At 42.9% G+C, this 18877-nt stretch overlaps 3 protein-coding genes across 3 annotated transcripts; all 3 read right to left on the bottom strand.

Moving 5' to 3' along the window:
- Window positions 1–2688: 2688 nt before the first annotated feature.
- Window positions 2689–11620, bottom strand: LOC110979240 (cytosolic beta-glucosidase-like). The gene is made up of 3 exons (XM_087136917.1): window positions 11025–11620; window positions 9230–10287; window positions 2689–3924 (listed from the first exon to the last, which is right to left on the bottom strand). The coding sequence occupies exons 1-3, from the start codon at window positions 11330–11332 to the stop codon at window positions 3653–3655; spliced, it is 1638 nt and encodes a 545-aa protein (XP_086993043.1). The 5' UTR covers window positions 11333–11620; the 3' UTR covers window positions 2689–3652.
- LOC147800291 (lactase-like protein) lies at window positions 4536–9220 on the bottom strand. The gene is made up of 2 exons (XM_087136930.1): window positions 5887–9220; window positions 4536–5631 (listed from the first exon to the last, which is right to left on the bottom strand). Exons 1-2 carry the CDS (start codon window positions 6189–6191, stop codon window positions 4536–4538), a joined length of 1401 nt encoding a protein of 466 aa, XP_086993056.1. The 5' UTR covers window positions 6192–9220.
- Window positions 11621–13410: 1790 nt separating the features above from the next.
- On the bottom strand, window positions 13411–18775 carry LOC147800292 (cytosolic beta-glucosidase-like). Its single transcript, XM_087136923.1, has 3 exons — window positions 17731–18775; window positions 15998–17049; window positions 13411–15379 (listed from the first exon to the last, which is right to left on the bottom strand). Exons 1-3 carry the CDS (start codon window positions 18039–18041, stop codon window positions 15108–15110), a joined length of 1635 nt encoding a protein of 544 aa, XP_086993049.1. The 5' UTR covers window positions 18042–18775; the 3' UTR covers window positions 13411–15107.
- Window positions 18776–18877: the final 102 nt, after the last annotated feature.

Below are 18877 nucleotides of genomic sequence, written 5' to 3' on the forward strand. Positions count from 1 at the left end.
AGTGAAGTTCTTTAATCTAGCCTCTCGTGTGACATGTTGCCATGTTATCTTTAGAAATGCCATGTTTCCGCAAGTTTTATTGGCTCTGTGTCTTTGGTCGTTTTCAAAACCCCCCGTTCTTGTGTGGGATGATCACAAGAACTGCATTTCAAATGGGGAGAATCAACACAGGAACATTGTTCACGAACAAGATTCTCACTCCCTACTTACTTGGGAGTGGATGGAGAACGTCAAGAACAAAGATGGCAGACATTCACACATACCGCAACTTAATGTTCATTATATTACATAAAATAGGAAACACTCACAATAAGGAAAACATAACCGAAGGCTTATACACATGGCTGTAGGAGAGAATTTACCTTAACCATTTTATATGGAGATTTTGGGATTTAATTTATGCTAAGATCAATCAGTGTCATGTCATCGTCTTATTTAGTGTTAGAATGGCGACTGCTATATTGAATTTTAGCGCAGCTGCACTCGCTTTGTGCTTCGGCGATCGTAATCAATGACCTGAGAACACTATTCGTGAGAGGGATTATGTGTTTGATGGAGCCGATGATAATGGACCAAGGCAAAGGATCCTTGCCAGTTTTAAATGTGATTATTTAAAACCACTCAGTTATACTCTTTCATATCCCTTTCATGTAAAAGTCGAATCTAAGACAAAAGGTTATAGCTTTCCTATGATTCATCAATTTTAACTTATTTTCTTAAATACAGTCGTGTCGCATTAATAAAAGTCTTTTGAACTTTGCAGAGTACATTGTTATGAAAGAGACCTTGTTATATCGGGAAAACAATGAAAAGTAAGCTACTGGGATCCTAAAAATGACCTTGTTGAAAGCAGAATGTTCTATTAACAGTGCTCATTTCAACAAGGTACGAATGCACTCTCTGGTCATGTTTGTTGTGTGTGATTCGTGCCTGTTGGACTATTCCTTTATGGCAGTTGGCGAATGCAACACATACTTCGCATTGGACTGCCGAAAATGTGCCGGTGTCAAGTGAGTTTTCAGCTCCACTTATTTATTCAGTGTTGCATTGCGCGTGCTTGTCTGATGATGTATTAGGTCAGTCAGTGTGAGGCAGGGATGATATTTGTCGGGAGTTTTCCTGATTTCAGGGGGTTTTTTTCATCTGGATTTTCCTGATTTCAGAATTTTTCAGACAATCTCTTTTGATTAAAATCTGAAAATTCCCGATTTTACCATAAACATTAAGGTGTTTTAACGTATAAAAGTTGATAAAAAACATAAGAAATGGGCATTTTAAGCAAAAATAAATGTGTCGTGATTGTTTCTTTTTTCTCCAATCTCACCCTTGTGCGAGGGTTAGAGTCTATGAAACTAGAAGTCAAATACAAGTATCCTTTTCAACTGGAAAAGTGCAACCAGTTGGTACCCTTACCCTTTGGTGAAAAACAACCTGCATGATGGACTGTAGACCATCACAAATGTATCTAAGGTGTTTGTGAATGTTTTAAAGGGCCCATGCAAAGTTTTTTTATTAGTTTTAGTTGTTTTCGTTTTAATGGCGCTCTCAGCTACTCGGGCAATGGCTATACGTTTGTCCATAACCTTTATTAATAAGTATCACATTACGGAGTTAGGAAGAAGGTCCAGTTTTAGAGGCAGGAGAAAACCGAAGTACCCGGAGAAAACCCGCGAGAGCGAGTATGGACTTAAAGCCTGGGCCAAGCCGGAAGTCGCACCCGGGCCTCATTGGTGCAAAGCGAGGAAAGAACCGCTACACTAACCCGCTCCCCCTTTATCAGCTTTAATTGGAAATATCCCATTTTTAAACGATATCCAAAATGTAAAAGTTGCTGATTTGATTAATAAATGGGAGAAATTTGTTGTAAGTTTTTCGAAACGGCCCCGCCCTCGAGAGGTATCTCATCTACATAGAAAACTTCCATACGCGCCGCTAGAGCGTGTATGCTGTCTTGGGTCGAGTTAAGTGTGTTTTAGAGATCATGCCGACTAGATGTTTTGCCTCAGGCTGCACCAACACCTATAAAGATGGGACAAGCCTGCGTAACTTTCCAACCAAAGTGGAATTTACGTGAGTTTGGAGATCGGAAGTCGGGCTGACCAGGGCCAAACGGTCGGGACCGACAGAGGCTCCAAACTGTGCAGGGCGCATTTGAGCCACGGTGTTTTCTTCCGAACATGTACGACTCGTTTGGGATTAGATTTAAACGATTGCTGAAACTAGGCGCCACGCCCATGATCTGTGGGAAATAAAGCCCTTGAGCAAAGAAGAAGATGAGCTTCATGAAGTACAAACGACTAAGGGTAGGAAATGCTTCAAATCGGCCTGGGCTTTTCCAATCAATATACTTGTGTACCTAACTATAACTCTGCTGCTATTCTGGGTTCCCAAAATGTACGTCACACATAACGCCCTCATTCGTCAGGGTTGAAACATTCATTTGAGCGGTCAGTAAAATTAACCACAACAAAGGGAGTTTTATTCCATTCTTACTTCTCTCATCATGACTTTGTTATTGACATAATAATGTCAAACAGCCGCTTGTCTACGGAGGTTTTAATGGACCGTTTAACAAATTCTGTTTGTACTTGTGGATGAAAATCGTAAGATGGAATATGTTATGTGCAAGATGGATCCCGGCTCTAAGTTCCTGGTCATCAATAGCAGCCTTGATTTTTGTGATATGTACCATGTGGAAGTTTTCCCCATGAGTACCTGATTATACATGAACTTTGAGAGATGTCTCAGCTTCTGCGAGTTCATTTTTAAAAGGTTGTTTGAATTTGTTTTTCTTTGGTTAACCAGTAATTGTCACTTTAATTTGAATGATTGCTCATTACCAACACAAGAAAAGTGAAAAAGAATCTACTAGATTTATCAACTGGGTCATCCTGAATGCCCATGGCACACCCTCTACTGTGTTTGTTTGATGGAAGACTGGAATGTAATAGCCTGGTGTCGGAGATGTCCCGCTTTGACCCACAATTTTTTTTCATTTAACTTAAGACATATTATTATTGATCTGAGAGATGGAATGGGTGATAATGTCGCCCTTCCGGCCTCCTGGAGCGCCATCCTCTTGGCTTTTTGCTGCTGAGGTGGAAACCAGTTTTTGATTACTGTAGAAAACACAACACCACCTGAACAATATATCCGTTTTTTTAAGTAAACTTTAACAATAAAAAACATTTGCTCAAAATAAAGGCTCAGTTCGATCGCTTTATTTCTTCAATGATGAAATCACTCTAGGTAACTCTACGCAATAATTTGATAGAACACTTTATTCTAAAACACAGGGAGAAGTTTTTATTTACTAGCCTTTTCATTCACTTGACAGGAGCAGTCGACAGCAGCTCCCTTTCAATTATCTCCTGTCTGATCTGGAGTGTGTCATACAAGGGAGTAATCGCTTCAAATATTAAAAAAGATATCTAACTGACTGTGTAGTTCACAAAATACCCTCTGACAATAATGGATAATTTTCATCAACTAAATAGATACTACTACAACATGAATTTATGCTTCAAAAGACGCTACTATTTACAGTAAAGCAATTGGGTTCCGATGAAGAGGTAGCGTGGTGTATACTTTCGACTTATGCAGAGAGCCCGGTAAAGACAAGGTTTTATTCCAACTGGTTACTGATCTGGATCTAGTTAAACAATGCAAATAAAACACAAGTAACGAGACCAGCCAATGAAAAGCTGACAGTAGCAGGAGCCCCTGAGGGTTCCGGGAAGCCGTTGTCAGCTACAACTTGGGCGTAGAACCGAGCCGAAGCCTTCTGGGTCCGCGGCCGCTCCGGATCGTTGAAGTCCACGTAGTGCATGCCGAAACGCTCGCTGTAACCGGAGGCCCACTCAAAGTTGTCCATTAGCGACCACGCTGTGTAGCCTTTCACGTTGACCTTGTCCAGCTCGATAGCTGCAGGGAGATACGGAGAACAACAGAGACGGAAAACTCTTATTATGTCATTAAGACTTAGCCAAAATTCCGTTAGTTTTCCTTTGCCTAGGCGCCGGCATAAACATTTATACAAAGCATGGAAACTGTGCTTAACATGACGGTTTACCAGACGAAATTTCATAAAGTACATTGCTTGTGAGTTGTTTTAATTCGCAATTCACAAAGGAGGTTTCCCGGTCGAACAAAACACCTGCCCTGCAAGATGGCTACCACGAAAAACCTCTATACCGGTACCATATTCTAAGTGGTAAACGGGGTTTGCAGTCTTGGCAGAGTGTAATGGGATGGGCGTTCTAAAGGAACGATAGATTTAAATCGAGACTCGGAAAAGTGGTGGAATAAGCTGAAAATATGTTTTAAACGCGGACCAGGACCGAGGACCACCTAATAAAAACCTTGTGATCTTTGTCCCAGAGAAATCCACGACCTGAACGGTGTGTGCTTCCCTTATTTCCTACTAATTTGTAATTTACATACTCAAGACAGCACCAGTATACGTAACGAAATATTTGCTTTTTTATTGAACAAAAACACTTCTACTTTCGATGTCCTCCATTTTGACCTTTATCTCAGTAACAGTTGATTCTTTCTCTTGAACGACCTTGTGTACCTTTCAGAACTTCATTAATATAAGCTTTGTAATAATCGACACGGATCTTGTCGTCCAGCTGGTAAACGTCGTAAGTTGACACGCCATTCTCTGTGATGTAAATTGGAAGCTCTTTTCCGTATTCTTCAGCTATCCAGTTGAGAAGTCGACGTATACCCCAGGGTACGATTTTCAGCCACGCAGACCCTGCCCCGGGCCAGGCAGGATCCCTGTAGATGTAAACGCTCCGATCATTAAGGTAGTTGGCCTGTGAAGGCAGGCTGTCATTGACCTTGTCAGGGGTGGCGTATACGGTGGTGTACTGATTTAGCCCGAAGAAGTCGGCCGTGCCCCTGATGAACTCTTTCTCCTCATCGGTGAAGGGAGGCAGACGAGACTGAGCAAAGCCCTGGGTGGCGCTCTTGGTATCGATAGAAGCCTTCATGATCTGCGGGTAGTCGCCGTTCTTAAAGATGGGGTTGGCGAACCAGCCCAGGTTGAATCGCAAGGCCCTGTCGGCCGCGTCTAGGTCACTCTGTCTGGCGCGGTCGGCCGGCTCGAAGAAATCGGAATTAAGAGTAATTCCTATCTTGGCGGTTTGCGTCGCGGCAAACTCACGCTGGAAGGTGTTGTAGGCGGTGGCGTGGGCCAGAATAACGTTCCTTCCCACCGTGTATATCTTGACGGCCGGATCAACGACGTTGCCAGGAGCGAACGTGGTGGTCCCATAACCGAGCAGTGTGAATATCCAGGGCTCGTTGAAGGTGATCCAGAGTGACACACGATCGCCGAAGTTCTGGAAGCACGCCCTAGCGTAGTCGTTGAAGCGATCAACGATGGTCTCGTTCACCCAGCCTCCCTGGTCCTGCAGCGCCTGTGGTAGGTCCCAGTGGTACAAAGTAACCATAGGCGAGATGTCATTGGCTACGAGCTCGTCAATCAAGGCGTTGTAGTAACGCACGCCGTCTTCACTGAGACTGGCCGCAGTGCCGTCTGGCATCAGACGCGGCCAGGAGATGGAAAAACGGTAATAGTGTAGACCCATGGCTTTCATCAGAGCCACGTCATCTGTGAATCTAAATGGCACGTAGAGGAGACAAGACAAAATAGAATCAGCGCACAAATAGCAAGCATACACAAGGAACGAGTAACAGTTTGTAAATATCTCGAAACATCCACCGGAAGAGCTCACAGCTGGCATTTTTACAAGGAAAAGTATTTTCAGTCACTTTTTCATTTTATTGAGCACTTTGGTCCCAAGGTTATTTTTGCAGAGTAATTGGCTGAGATTTTGTTATATATGTACCTTGAAAGTATCACTTTAAACTTACTTGTGATAGCTGTCGCAAGCAATATCCCCAGTATCGTCGTTGTAAACGTTGCCCCCTTCGTGAGTGAAGGTATCCCATACACTGGGGCCCTTATCCGACACGTTCCAGGCGCCCTCTATCTGGTAGGACGAGGTGGCCGTACTCCACACGAACCCTTCGGGGAAAGTGCCGTAAAGGAACGTGTCTCGCTGCGAGTCGTTGAACACGTCGGGATACACGAATCCTATCGGATCTTCTGAGGAAGTGACATGGCTGGCCAGGAACATCAAGTGCAAGAGAGAAGCGCAGAGGTGCTCTGAGTGCATTTTTGACTTCTGAATGCGTTAAATATGATGTCAAATTTCGGCTTGTGTAGGCTATAGTAAAATATAAAGACCTTGGCGGAATGATAGAAGACCTTATGTCTCAAAATGTGCGGTCATGCAGACTACCTTATTGGGGTATCAACTGAAATGCTCGAACCCAGGTGACAATGGCACGTTTACAACAATATATTATCCTATAATGCTGATAATCACATGAACAAATATTTTGTGGAAACACGGCCTGGTAAAGGAGTCAACCTGTACGAAGGCCATAAATTTCACAAAGGCTCGAAGAAAGACGTCAGTCAAGACTGGTTTCGTCATTTGAAACGCAAATGACTACTAATAATATGCAATAACTGATAAGTGTAATTGTTCTGCAATTACATGAAATATACACATGCACAAGTACGTCGTCGCTTGGTAGAGGACGTTGTTTTTACATGTATGTAGGCCTAGTTGCTGGTATGATTGAAGAATTTATGGCTACATGCTGAGGTTTTTGGAAAATTTTGCTGAAGGTAATTGTGGAAATGTATCTGAAAAAAAGCTGGGAAAATGTTGTGTGAAGTTTTAGAAATTTCATCCCAAATCATAAACGTCCCCACAAGGGATAGAAAGTTACTAATTTATAGCCTTATTTATTTTGGGGGGTGGGTAATTATTGCAAACCTCATCCAAACTGAGCCTTACTCTACATCTAAAGTTGATAAGTGTCTAACAAAACTGTGTCAACAAAATCCCATAAATTGTCGGCTGTGATAAGGAACAAACATCAGGAGTAAATGCCTCAAACATGATGTTGGTTACTGGGCAACTAAGCGTTGTAATCTTGATTAAACAGCAACGGTTTTATTGGCTCAAGACATTGTGAAAAATGGGGACGAAATACTATGACAAACTATTGTTATTCATGAATTTATTATTCTTCGGCATGCCTCTTTGTTGGTCGACGAAAGAGGAATTGGGTTCCTGTACGCTCTCCGAACTGGCGTGGAAACACACATTTTCAAAATTTGCTTGGGCGTGTTGTCAGCTCAGAATCGTGACGCAAAATTTGTTCTGCCTCGGCATTGGTTGGGCGCTTTCCCGACTTCAGTTGCGCCTGTATGACGTCAGTTTTCAAACGAGAACCAACGATGGGAGTTGGTTCATAGCGCCGTTTCAAAATGGTGGAAAACAAGCAGACACTAAGCGTGTCCAGAGTTAGTAAATTACCATTAGAAACAGCAAACTAAGATGGGTACTTTTCTTTCGTAACTTGCCAATTAAATATTGGATGAAAGAGAAAGAAACATTTTGTTCAACTGTGTTTTGTGCTACCTTGTACTTTGTCTCTCTCGGTTGACGTAACCGTTTCTGCATTTTTGCCGGCCACATTGTTCTGACGTTAGAAATATGTTCCTGGTTAAAGGGGTCAGGTCAGGATAAATGCTTCAGAAAACAAGAAACAACAAATGAAAGAAACAATGTCGCGACAAATGATACATTTGGACGACTAGGCCTACTACACTTAGAGTCTTATCTATGGGCACAACGACGCTAGGCGGGCTGACTTGCGGGAGGAATGAGACACACATTGAGTGCAAACTCACACGATGTAATTTTCATGTAAAGACTGAAGCTGTCAAAACTGAAAATGCAGAGAGAGACATCAATTCGTTCAACAAAATACTTTGGTATTTTCGCATAGGCCCCCAAGTTTTCATAGCCTGGGCACGGCGCCTATGTAGTGTACCTCTTGAATAATCCAGACCCAACAACCCTTCATATTTTGGTTTTTTTTCTACTCAACCCGCTGAGGATACACTATGTGCTTTCCTCCGGGTAATGGTTTCATTTCCCGTCTTGACAGGAGACTAGTTTCCACGGCTCTATGAAGCTTCCACAGTCGAAATGTCGCAGTTCACTTTCCTTTGAAACCCCCCCCCCCCGAGCTACGAGTTCAGTCGTGGTTATTCGAGTGAGTTACCCTAGCTTTTTGTGTTACAAAAAAAAACAACATACAAACCCGCACACATTGCGACCACTCTGCACACCCTGGGCAATATTACCGTTCTCAATTAGCCATTTGGGAGTTACATTTGGACACCGAGCTCTTTAAATTCACGTTAACATAACAATTTGAATACTCCATATACTATAAAGCCACTGTTGCTATACCACGTGATTCGGGTCAAGCTTTTGCTTAGTTACACAAGAGACGCCTTGCACAAAACTATACACTGTTTTCAATGGATAAGAAGGGCACAAAGGAACCAGTCCATTGCAGAGATGGCAGTCGCTATGCAAAAGCTTGCCCCGAATCACGGGGCATCGCAACAGTGTCTTTAGTCTGGAGAAATCAAATTGTTATGTTTATGTGCAATAAGATAACACAGTGAACAAGATTTTATTCAAATTTATCCCGCATTTAGAAGTAGCAGCGAGACGGACACTGTCTCGGGAACAGGGTTTTCTCTGGGCAGTAATCCTATGATCAGCACCGACAACCCAATTCACACATTTTATAATGGGAATTGGAGCACCGAAGTAGCTTGAAACAAGCATTCTTCCCGTGAACGGGAAAGCATGGATAATTTTGATTGTTGAAAAGTGTGCTTTTTTCAATGCATTTAACCAAAGAGTGTAAGAGTTTTCATACATTGAAGAAAAGTACAAAGATGCATAAAAATTGTGTAGAAGAAAAATTCATCGCAGCCACACTTTTATGCGGATTGCGAAGAATTTTTCAGATTTCCAACGACTAAAATACATTCAATATCACTCAACAATGTAAAAAAATATATGTTAAAAGGCTTTAAATATGCCATTCTAAATACATATTACAGATGTACATCAATATCAGGAACATCGACTTCTACATGGTTTTATTCCTCCACCCCGCTTTTCAAATTTTCATGGCCAGGTACGGCCCTACCCTTTCCCAATCTCCCTAATTTCAGGCACAAATTTATACCACTGATGCCGTGGAAACTGTCAACTAAACTTGATAATAAAATCTCCAGATCTAGGCCTATACAATTTTTTTCACAAACCTTTCAAAACTTCATTGATGTAAGACTTGTAGTAGTCGACGCGGATGGTGTCCTCCAGTTCGAAGACATCTTTCGTAGATACCCCGTTCTCTGTGACGTAGATGGGTAAATCGCTACCATACTCGTCAGAGATCCACTTCAGTAAGCGACGGATTCCCCAGGGCACGATCTGGAGCCAGCTAGAGCCTGAAGGGGGCCAGTTGGAGTCCTTCCAGGACCAGATGTTTTGATCGTTCCAGTAGCTCGCTTGAGAAGGCAGCCTATCGTTCTCGTCTGGTGTGGCGTTGGTGGCGTATGTCGTGGTGTAGTGGTTGAGCCCGATGAAGTCGCCCGTACCTTTGACGAAGGCTTTTTGATCGGCCGTGAACTCGGGCAGGCGCGACTGGTTGAAGCCTTGGTAGGCGCTCTTCCGCGCGATGTTGGTCTTCATGATGTCGGGGTAGTCACCGTCGATGTAGATTGGGTGGGCAAACCAGCCAAAATTGAATTGCAGAGTGGTGTCCGCCGCTTCGATGTCTGCGGGCTTACTGCGGTCTGCCGGCTCGATAAAGTCTGTGTTTAGGGTGATACCTACTTGTCCATTTTGTGTATCCTTAAATTCTGTGCGGTAGGTGTGATAGGCGTGGGCATGGGACAGGATGAGGTGATGGGTCACCGTGTATACCAAGATAGCTGGTTCGGCAATACCAGGTGCGAACGCCCCGCTACCGTGGCCTAACAAGGACACGATCCAGGGCTCGTTGAAGGTGATCCACAGCTTCACACGATCGCCAAAGTTCTGGAAGCACGCCCTAGCGTAGTCGTTGAAGCGGTCAACGATGGTCTCATTCCCCCAGCCTCCCTGGTCCTGCAGCGCCTGTGGTAGGTCCCAGTGGTACAAAGTAACCATAGGCGAGATGTCGTTGGCTACGAGCTCGTCAATCAAGGCGTTGTAGTAACGCACGCCGTCTGCACTGAGACTGGCCGCAGTGCCGTCTGGCATCAGACGCGGCCAGGAGATGGAAAAACGGTAATAGTGTAGACCCATGGCTTTCATCAGAGCCACGTCGTCCTCGTACCTGCAAGGAAGTGAAGGCACGGTAAAAGAGGTAAAGCCTCTTATGTAATGATGCTTTGATGGTCATTTTCTCTGCTGCAGTAGTCCATGCTAACAGTCAGAGAACACAGTTTTTTATCATTATGTCTGCAGAAATGTGGCCACAGACATTGTGTACGAATGTGGAAATCACCAGCACCCGAAAAGAACTGTTTAGTTGAGCGCGTGTTTACTATCTAGGAGTTAATCAGTGGTGTTTGGTCCATAAGAGCGATTGCAGCTTACTTCATTATATTTTTTTTCATCCACTGCATGGAATTCGTGAAAACAGCAAGACGTGACAAATTTCACAAAGGCAAATGTTCATTCACCAGTGTTCTTCTCAGGAATGCCCTTTTCATCGGTGGCTTTTGCGAGTTTCACGGAGATGAAATAAACAAGCATGTTGTTCTTGCATCAGTTGTCAAGCATGAGCGTCATCTCTCAAAATTGTTTGTTACCAAAAAAATTGGGAATTATTCTTCTCTATGAAAGAAACAGAATTGATACTTTACAGTTTTAATGCTATTCCACTTTGATGAAGGTAAAACAGTGAAAAAATCAGCAATGAAACTAATAAAAGCATAAGGAATATATATGAAGCTGGAAAATTACCCTTCACGGGATGCCTGGAAAAAGGTGATTTTTTCAGGGCCAAATAAATGAACAAAGAGTAAATATGCCATGACCATATTTACTGACATAGAGCTGATTTCTTACTTGTGGTAACTGTCGCATGCAACATCTCCATTGTCGTTGTTGTAGACATGCCCGCCTTCGTGAGTGAAGGTGTCCCAGATACCAACGCCTTTATCGGAGACGTTCCAGGCGCCTTCGATCTGGTAGGACGAGGTAGCGCTGCTCCAGACGAAACCCTCGGGGAAGGTGCCATAGTGGAACGTGTCCCTCTCGGGGTCGTTGAAAATGTCCGGGTAGACAAACTCGATCCTTTCCTCTGCTACGGCTGAATTCATCAGGACAACAGCCAGTAAACAGAGGAGAGAAGAGGCTGACCTGGTCCCCATCATGAGAATCGTCTGTCGTTCAAATCTAGGGCTGTAAAAACTGAATACTCACAGTCCGTTCTCTGGACATGCAAGTTTTTACTACTTTCCGAGCAACGAAAGGCTCGATATATTTGGTGGACTTTCAAAATATTGTCGTCATCACCAGAGCTCTCATGTCACCTGGAAAAGCACGTGACTATTACCTCTTAAGGTCATCTGATCATGAAATTGTATCGTGATCTTTAATGCGATCATAGATTGGCGTAATCCGAGATCTGTCTAAAACAAACACAAACCTTTTGCGTGTTGTTACACGTGCCTCTCACTTGAAGAGGTAAGCTTTGATTTGTCTATAAAGAGGGGTTGTTTGAAACGACTGGTGCCAAGATTAGATATGCTGATCTTGAAAAGTATTGCTTTAAAGCAAACATGGCCAGCTCAAAGTCCTCCCTAGGTTGTAAACATTACACAATGAGGTCAAAAGGCAAAGTTTACGTAAGTCTTTTTCAGCCAACGATCAGCTCTTTTTTAGGTGCAAGTTTGTGACCTCTTGAACTGTCTTGATGTTGAAAGTGCGAAAGGTGGAAAGTGGTGGTGGACATCTCCTTGCATCTTAAATTAGTGAAGCAACTTGTGAGAGAAACTTTATCTATGCATACTTTCAATACACTCATATACACTTCACTTCCAATTGCAGTTGTTTCAGTGAATCTATCAACTTCACCGTAATACAGCTTGAACAGTGGGTCTTGTGCTTATTTTACCCGTTTATCGTGTTTACTTCTTGGAGAGATTTGTCAAATCGACAGGAGGATGTTACAATTGACGTTTGTTGTTCGGTGCACGAATCTGTTAGAATAAAAAAAGCACGGGAATATATCATTTTCTCAAGGGTGGACGTCCACGCTCATCGCCTACATAATATTCATGGGAAGCCATTTTCGATCGTGTTCTCCTAGTTTATCGTATTCAGCATTGTGCTAAATGGGGTTGTGCCAGACTATTTTTGATTCCAAGCCTTACTTTCAGTTCTTGAAATGTTGCCTAAAAGTGTAGATATAATTTATCATATTTTTTAATTCTTAGAAAAGTAAATTAGCATGAGTTTGTATTGGATTGTCATTTCGTTTTGTTATTTTAACTCCAGGGTTTCGAATACAAAAAGTTGACCTTACTTTCAGTTCAAGATGACTGACACACAAAAACAGTCTGTTACCATTTAGTCAATTAAAGCCCCCCCCCCGAAAAAACTAAACGCTGCACGATCTGCATCGACTCTACAGCTACTGAATTGCAGCACACTCCGTGGAAAAAGACTACAATATTAAGGTCAGGGCAGACTGGAACTTTATCATTTTCATGACGTTCATTATAACCTCACAATATCCAATGCGGGCGTTTCACAAGAGTGCGCCTCCAAGAGTTTGCAACGTGTTTGCGCATTCGAAATGGGTTGAAAGATTTCGCGCCTTGTGATTGGTGAATCGCCCGTATTGTGCTTGCTGAGGTGGGCCTATCGGCTCGACAGCCAACGGGATATGTTTATTTTTTTTCAGAAAATCTCCATAGTACTACGTCAATAACAGATGTGCTACTTTAACGACATTATCACGAACTGTATACGAATCAGTTTCGTGCAACTTTGCTCGAAAAGCATGTATTCTTGCATTTTTTACAAATTATACGAAAAGTTAACCAAAACGTTTTTAAGTGATCTGTAGAAGGATTGTCGCCGCATTGGTGTTTGTAATCTTTACGCCAAACAAAGCTTTGCTCGCATCAGTTCCCACTTTATACCCTGGGAATACCCTTCGTTTACCCGGTGGGGCTGTTTGGTAACATGTGGAGATGTACAATCATAAATGGTATAAGGCTTGAAAACGACCGCCTGTTGATATCTTTATCATAATGCAAAATTGACCAAGGGTCAAGTTGTATAACAGTGTTATGTCAACAGACAAATTCGCGGCTTATTTGACTAGAAGGGTGGTGTTTTCCTCTTAGAAATCTACAGGTTCATATGAGTTGTGATTGGGATAAAGACATTCAAAGGAAAACCGCAAGTATTTCTTTACAATGGAAACAGGCATCATACACAATTGTCAGCGATCAAATTTTGCCTTTTTTTTCATTATTTCACTGATGTCTACATCACTGCGCTCCCTGGTACCGTACGTTCACCCTTAGCCAACGATAATCTGAACTCTTTCCAATGTTCCCAGTCTATCCATAAGCAAATTTTCCATCGTTAAGCGATTCCTTCAGTGCATGTACTTACTTCAAGATTCCCTGGACAAAACATAGCCACTGAACGACTTGGTAGCAAGCCTAGCTTGGCGCGTGGGCAAATGGGTCGGCCAAAATATCACTCTTTTTTTTAATTCTTTTACAGATTTGGGAGTGAATTACTTCATTGACACCCTCCCCGTAGCATGGTTGAAATAAGTAAATTGTCCATTTCAGGATTAAACGCCCCGTTGATTCGATTATGCAGACTTTAATGCCCTCCATGCATGCATTTTGTTCGCCTGTGAGAGCAGTTTTAAACAAAATTAGATGACCCCTTCACACAGACGCTAGCCATACATACGAACACCAACGACACCAAAGCGACATCTTAAAACAACACGCTGTCAAGCTGACCTAGGATATTTTGATCTAAAGTGGGTGTGAAAATGGTCCTCGCCAGGATTTGGTTTTGAGATGAGCAGGTAACAAACCCAGTGAATAATTGAAAGGGGACGGGGCTAGACACCATTTCAGCTGTTCGGCATTGGGAGCTGTCCAGAAACCCGTCTATGCATATGGCAGGTGTGTTTTAGGTTCCTGTGCGATGGTTCTTATTGTCGAAATAAGTTAAATGTAACAGTTTATCATTAGCTCTCACTCTCTCCTCTTTTTACCTCTGCTTCTCTCTTTTCTTGACCCCTGGGGTGCAAGTGTTTTACTTGACCTTGTGTGACACGCATGCATAGATATAAACAGCCCGGAATCCTAAACCTGAGGTCATTTTTTCCCCAGATATACCCTGAATAATGATACCTCGTGAGGTGCTCCACCAAAACGAGAGAAAAACACAAAAAAAACTTCTTTAGGTACTTCTGTCGACGTTAACTGTAAACGTATACTTAAATTAAGCGAACGTTTTGGAAAGAGTGTCGGTAATTTGGAATAATTGAATGAACACTTTTTGGCAGTATCTGCTAAACGATGATATATTGAAGGTAGTAATTAGTTCGCTGTGCTAGTTTGAAATCCGTAATCTAATGCAACTTGTTCGGTAAATTCAGAAATAAAATTACAGCGATTTTGCCGAAACTAAATTGACTAATAATTATGATAATACAGTATCGTCGTATAGTAAATGCAGTACATATTGGCCTATTATATGTCATTTCACCCTTGGTTCCACTGTGTTGCCCCAACTGATCTTGGAGGAATCTGCAAAACACAAGACTTCATTCAGCAACACATGTCCGCTTGCACAATGGCCGATCTCTATGTGAATGTTTGCTAAACAAAAACGTTCAGTCGATGTCCCGGTTTTGTAACTGAAACAGATAGCCGATCGGGCTCAAACCTCATGGGTACACGACAGGCTACGCGTGACGGATGAAGATAAATGATTGGATTATTTAAAATCCTATTTAAATAGCAAGAGTGAAAAAAAACTAATTGTGAAGGTTGATTTTGTTTCAAACCATTCGGTAAGGCAAATAGTCGGCAACATGTGTGACGTCATGATGAGGCCTTCAGAGTGCGATTCGGTTTGGCTAGACCCCGATATTGTAAATGGTTAGTTTAGGAACACGAATGCCAAACAAGTCAAAAGTCCAACTATTGACGAGATGGTTACGTGTGGAGCCCCTGAGGGTTCCGGGAAGCCGTTGTCGGCCGCCACTTGAGCGTAGAACCGAGCCGAAGCCTTCTGGGTCCGCGGCCGCTCCGGATCGTTGAAGTCCACGTAGTGCATGCCGAAACGCTCGCTGTAACCCGAGGCCCACTCAAAGTTGTCCATTAGCGACCACGCTGTGTAACTTTTCACGTTGACCTTGTCCAGCTCGATAGCTGTAGGAAGACAAATAGCAATGTCTTGTGTCAATGACAAAATAAGGCAGTGCTTTATATATAAATACACAAATATTTGGACCGATTTCCATAGCGATTCTGAGTAAATAGATCTACAGGGGTGCAGATCACCTTCAGGTTAACAGCCAAAAATTCGTGGAATGAACACTACTTCAAGCAGAACAGGAAAAATTAGCAAAAGTCAATTTCACTTTGTCTTCAATCTTCCTGTTGCCGATTTTAATAAGGTGCTTTATTTTGGGCAGGGGCATACCCTGTTGAGGATGGAGAAGATACGCCCGCCCCACTTTTATTATCAAGGGGATGGGCCGTTTAATCATCCTACTAATCTGTGTTGGTTCAAGATGTTATTGTGGATCTTAATGCTATTCTGAACTTTTCAGTTCTAACATGATGCAGGTAGTTTGCATTCTGAACGTCACATATAAGGGCCAAGGATCTCTGTTGGAGAGTGAAGTGAATATAAAATATTTCACCCTTGCAATGCCTGTATGGGTGTTTCAGCATTAGGGAACACCAGGTAATTACCACAGGGTCAGTTACACTGATAAATCTTTCAACTGAAAATCTGTATTAAAATATTTTTCATTCGTCAACCTTTAAGAACTTCGTTGATGTAAGATTTGTAGAAGTTGACCCGGATGGTGTCCTCCAGTTCATAGACATCCTTCGTGGATACCCCGTTCTCTGTGATGTAGATAGGTTTGTCGCTACCGTACTCGTCAGAGATCCACTTCAGTAGGCGGCGGACTCCCCAAGGCACAATCTTCAACCAGCTGGATCCAGAAGCAGGCCACTTGGTGTCCTTCCATGAACGGACGTTCATGTCGTTCCAGTAGCTCGCCTTGGATGCCTGGCTGTCGTCGGGGGTGTCACTGGTGGCGTAGTACGAGGTGTAATGGTTGAGTCCGATGAAGTCACCGGTGTCCTTAATGAAGGCCTTCTGTTCGGTTGTAAACTCAGGCAGGCGCGACTTGCTGAAGCCCTGGTAGGCGCTCTTCTGAGCGATGTTGGTCTTCATGATCTCAGGATAGTCTCCATTTTTATAGATCGGGTGGGCGAACCAGCCGAAGTGAAACTTGAGCGAGGTGTCAGCCGCCTCGATGTCCGCGGGCTTGCTGCGGTCTGCCGGTTCTGCATAGTCGGAATTGAGAGTGATTCCCACTTGCCCATTCTGCGTTGCCTTGAATTCTGTGCTGTAGGTGTGATAGGCGTGGGCATGAGAGAGGATAAGGTAATGGGTTGTCGTGTATACCTTACTTGCCGGCTCAGCAATGCCTGGTGCAAACACACCATTGCCGTAACCGTGCACAGATACGATCCAGGGTTCGTTGAAAGTGATCCACAGCTTCACACGATCACCGAAGTTCTGGAAGCACGCCCTAGCGTAGTCGTTGAAGCGGTCAACGATGGTCTCATTCTCCCAGCCTCCCTGGTCCTGCAGCGCCTGTGGTAGGTCCCAATGGTACAAGGTGACCATAGGTGTAATGTCACTGGCTATGAGTTCGTTAATCAAGGCATTGTAGTAACGCACGCCGTCTGCACTGAGACTGGCCGCAGTGCCGTCTGGCATCAGACGCGGCCAGGAGATGGAGAAACGGTAATAGTGTAGACCCATGGCTTTCATTAAAGCCACGTCTTCCTTGTACCTGTAAAGAGGAATAGGAACAAAGCAAACCAAAATGTTATTTAGCGATGTTGCCTCAAAGGTCATTGTCTCCACTACTTTTCTTCTGTATGGAAACATTTTAATTTGTAATCGCCATTTTGTGCATATATCTAAAAAAAAAAATGAGAACAAAGGCATTCGCAGATTAGAAATAGGCCAAAATTGTATAATTTATAAAGTGGCATCTTGAAACGGCGTTTCTTAGAGAGTTAAATGTGAAGAACCAGGCCTCTCAAGACCTTCATCCGGCAACAAATGTACTTGTACCGCTTCGATGTTAAATCACCATGCTTTTAAGAGGGCTGTTGTCAACAGGAGGCTTAGGTCTACTTCAAAAGGGTGTTCTCTTACTGCACTTTCCTCGAAGCAGCGTTCCGTCAGTTATCAACAGGTTCCTTTCCTTTCACTTCTCTAAGTTCAACCAACTGATCAAAACTTGTTTCATCGTCCCACGATAGAGTAAGATTGAGTAGGACATACGAGGTCCAAGAAGAGTATTAGAAATCATCTTTTATACAAAATTTGGTCATTTTCAAGGAAAATAGATATTATATTAGTTAACGAGATATAAATGATATTGGGGATATTGTCAGTAATTTTCCCCTTGGGGTCACTTTTTGAAATGGCAATTTTAATTGCAAAATGAAATACTGCATCTTACTTGTGGTAGCTATTACATGCAACATCTCCGGTGTCGTTGTTGAAGACTTTTCCTCCTTGATGGGTGAAGGTGTCCCAGATGCCGACGCCTTTATCTGCGACGTTCCAGGCGCCTTCGATCTGGTAGGACGAGGTTGCACTGCTCCAGACGAAACCCTTCGGGAAGGTGCCATAGAGGAACGTGTCCCTCTCCGGGTCGTTGAAAACATCCGGGTAGACAAACTCGATTTTCTCTTCTGCTTGTGCCGAGCCCAACATTACAATAGCCAACACACACGAGAGTGCTGTCGACCGTGCCGCCATCTTGAACATTATTCTCACGGTGCCCACGAGTTTTCAATTCACTTCAAATCTTACAGGTGGCAAAAGTGGACAGATTTGCTACGGCTTCAAAACTTTGACTTTGAACAAGCAGCTTTGCTGCTGAAAATGAACTGCTATTTTAGTGTGGTTCTAAAAATATCACATTGTGACAACTTCAGATCAGCCAATAAGAATTTGCATCGTAATATTGTACAACATAAGTGCAGCAAGTCAAATTCAGACCAAGCGTTGTGAACCTTTAGGATGAACTTCGGCTTGTGTGACTGTTTTGGCAAATTTAGGGTAAGATAAGATACATGTATGTTGATAACAGAAAATTACAACTCTTAAGTCCCTATGCGTGTTTGATTAGACCAAAGTTCTCATCGGGTTATAAACATTACACAACGAGATCCAATATAATATCATCATTGAACCGAAGGAAAGGTTTTTTGTGGCACACATAATGCTATGAAATATTTTAGCTGACGGTCTGTTTTGACGGAGGGTGTTGATAAGAACTTTTCAATAATTTTTATTTCAATTGGAATATAATAAAAAATTGAGAAAGCACCAATATAGACGCCTGTCTTTCCTATCCTTTTCCATTGTACTTAATGTCGACATAGGGGTGTCGAACACTTTGTGTGTTCATTAGAATCTGGGGAATCCTGTCGTCCAGTGATGGGATATCGTCCTTCCTCTTCAGCTACACGTTGCAACCTCGTCCACCAGTTAACAATAACATTCTAATATGAACACTGTGTGCTTACAGCTCAAGTGAAAAACTGTGAGTTCACTTGTACCAACGACTGTTATGAAGTGTAGCTGTCTTAACCCCGCAA

This window comes from Acanthaster planci, linkage group LG01 (assembly GCF_054643075.1).
Source record: "Acanthaster planci isolate LZ-2023a linkage group LG01, COTS_SCS, whole genome shotgun sequence".
Lineage (NCBI taxonomy): Eukaryota > Metazoa > Echinodermata > Asteroidea > Valvatida > Acanthasteridae > Acanthaster > Acanthaster planci.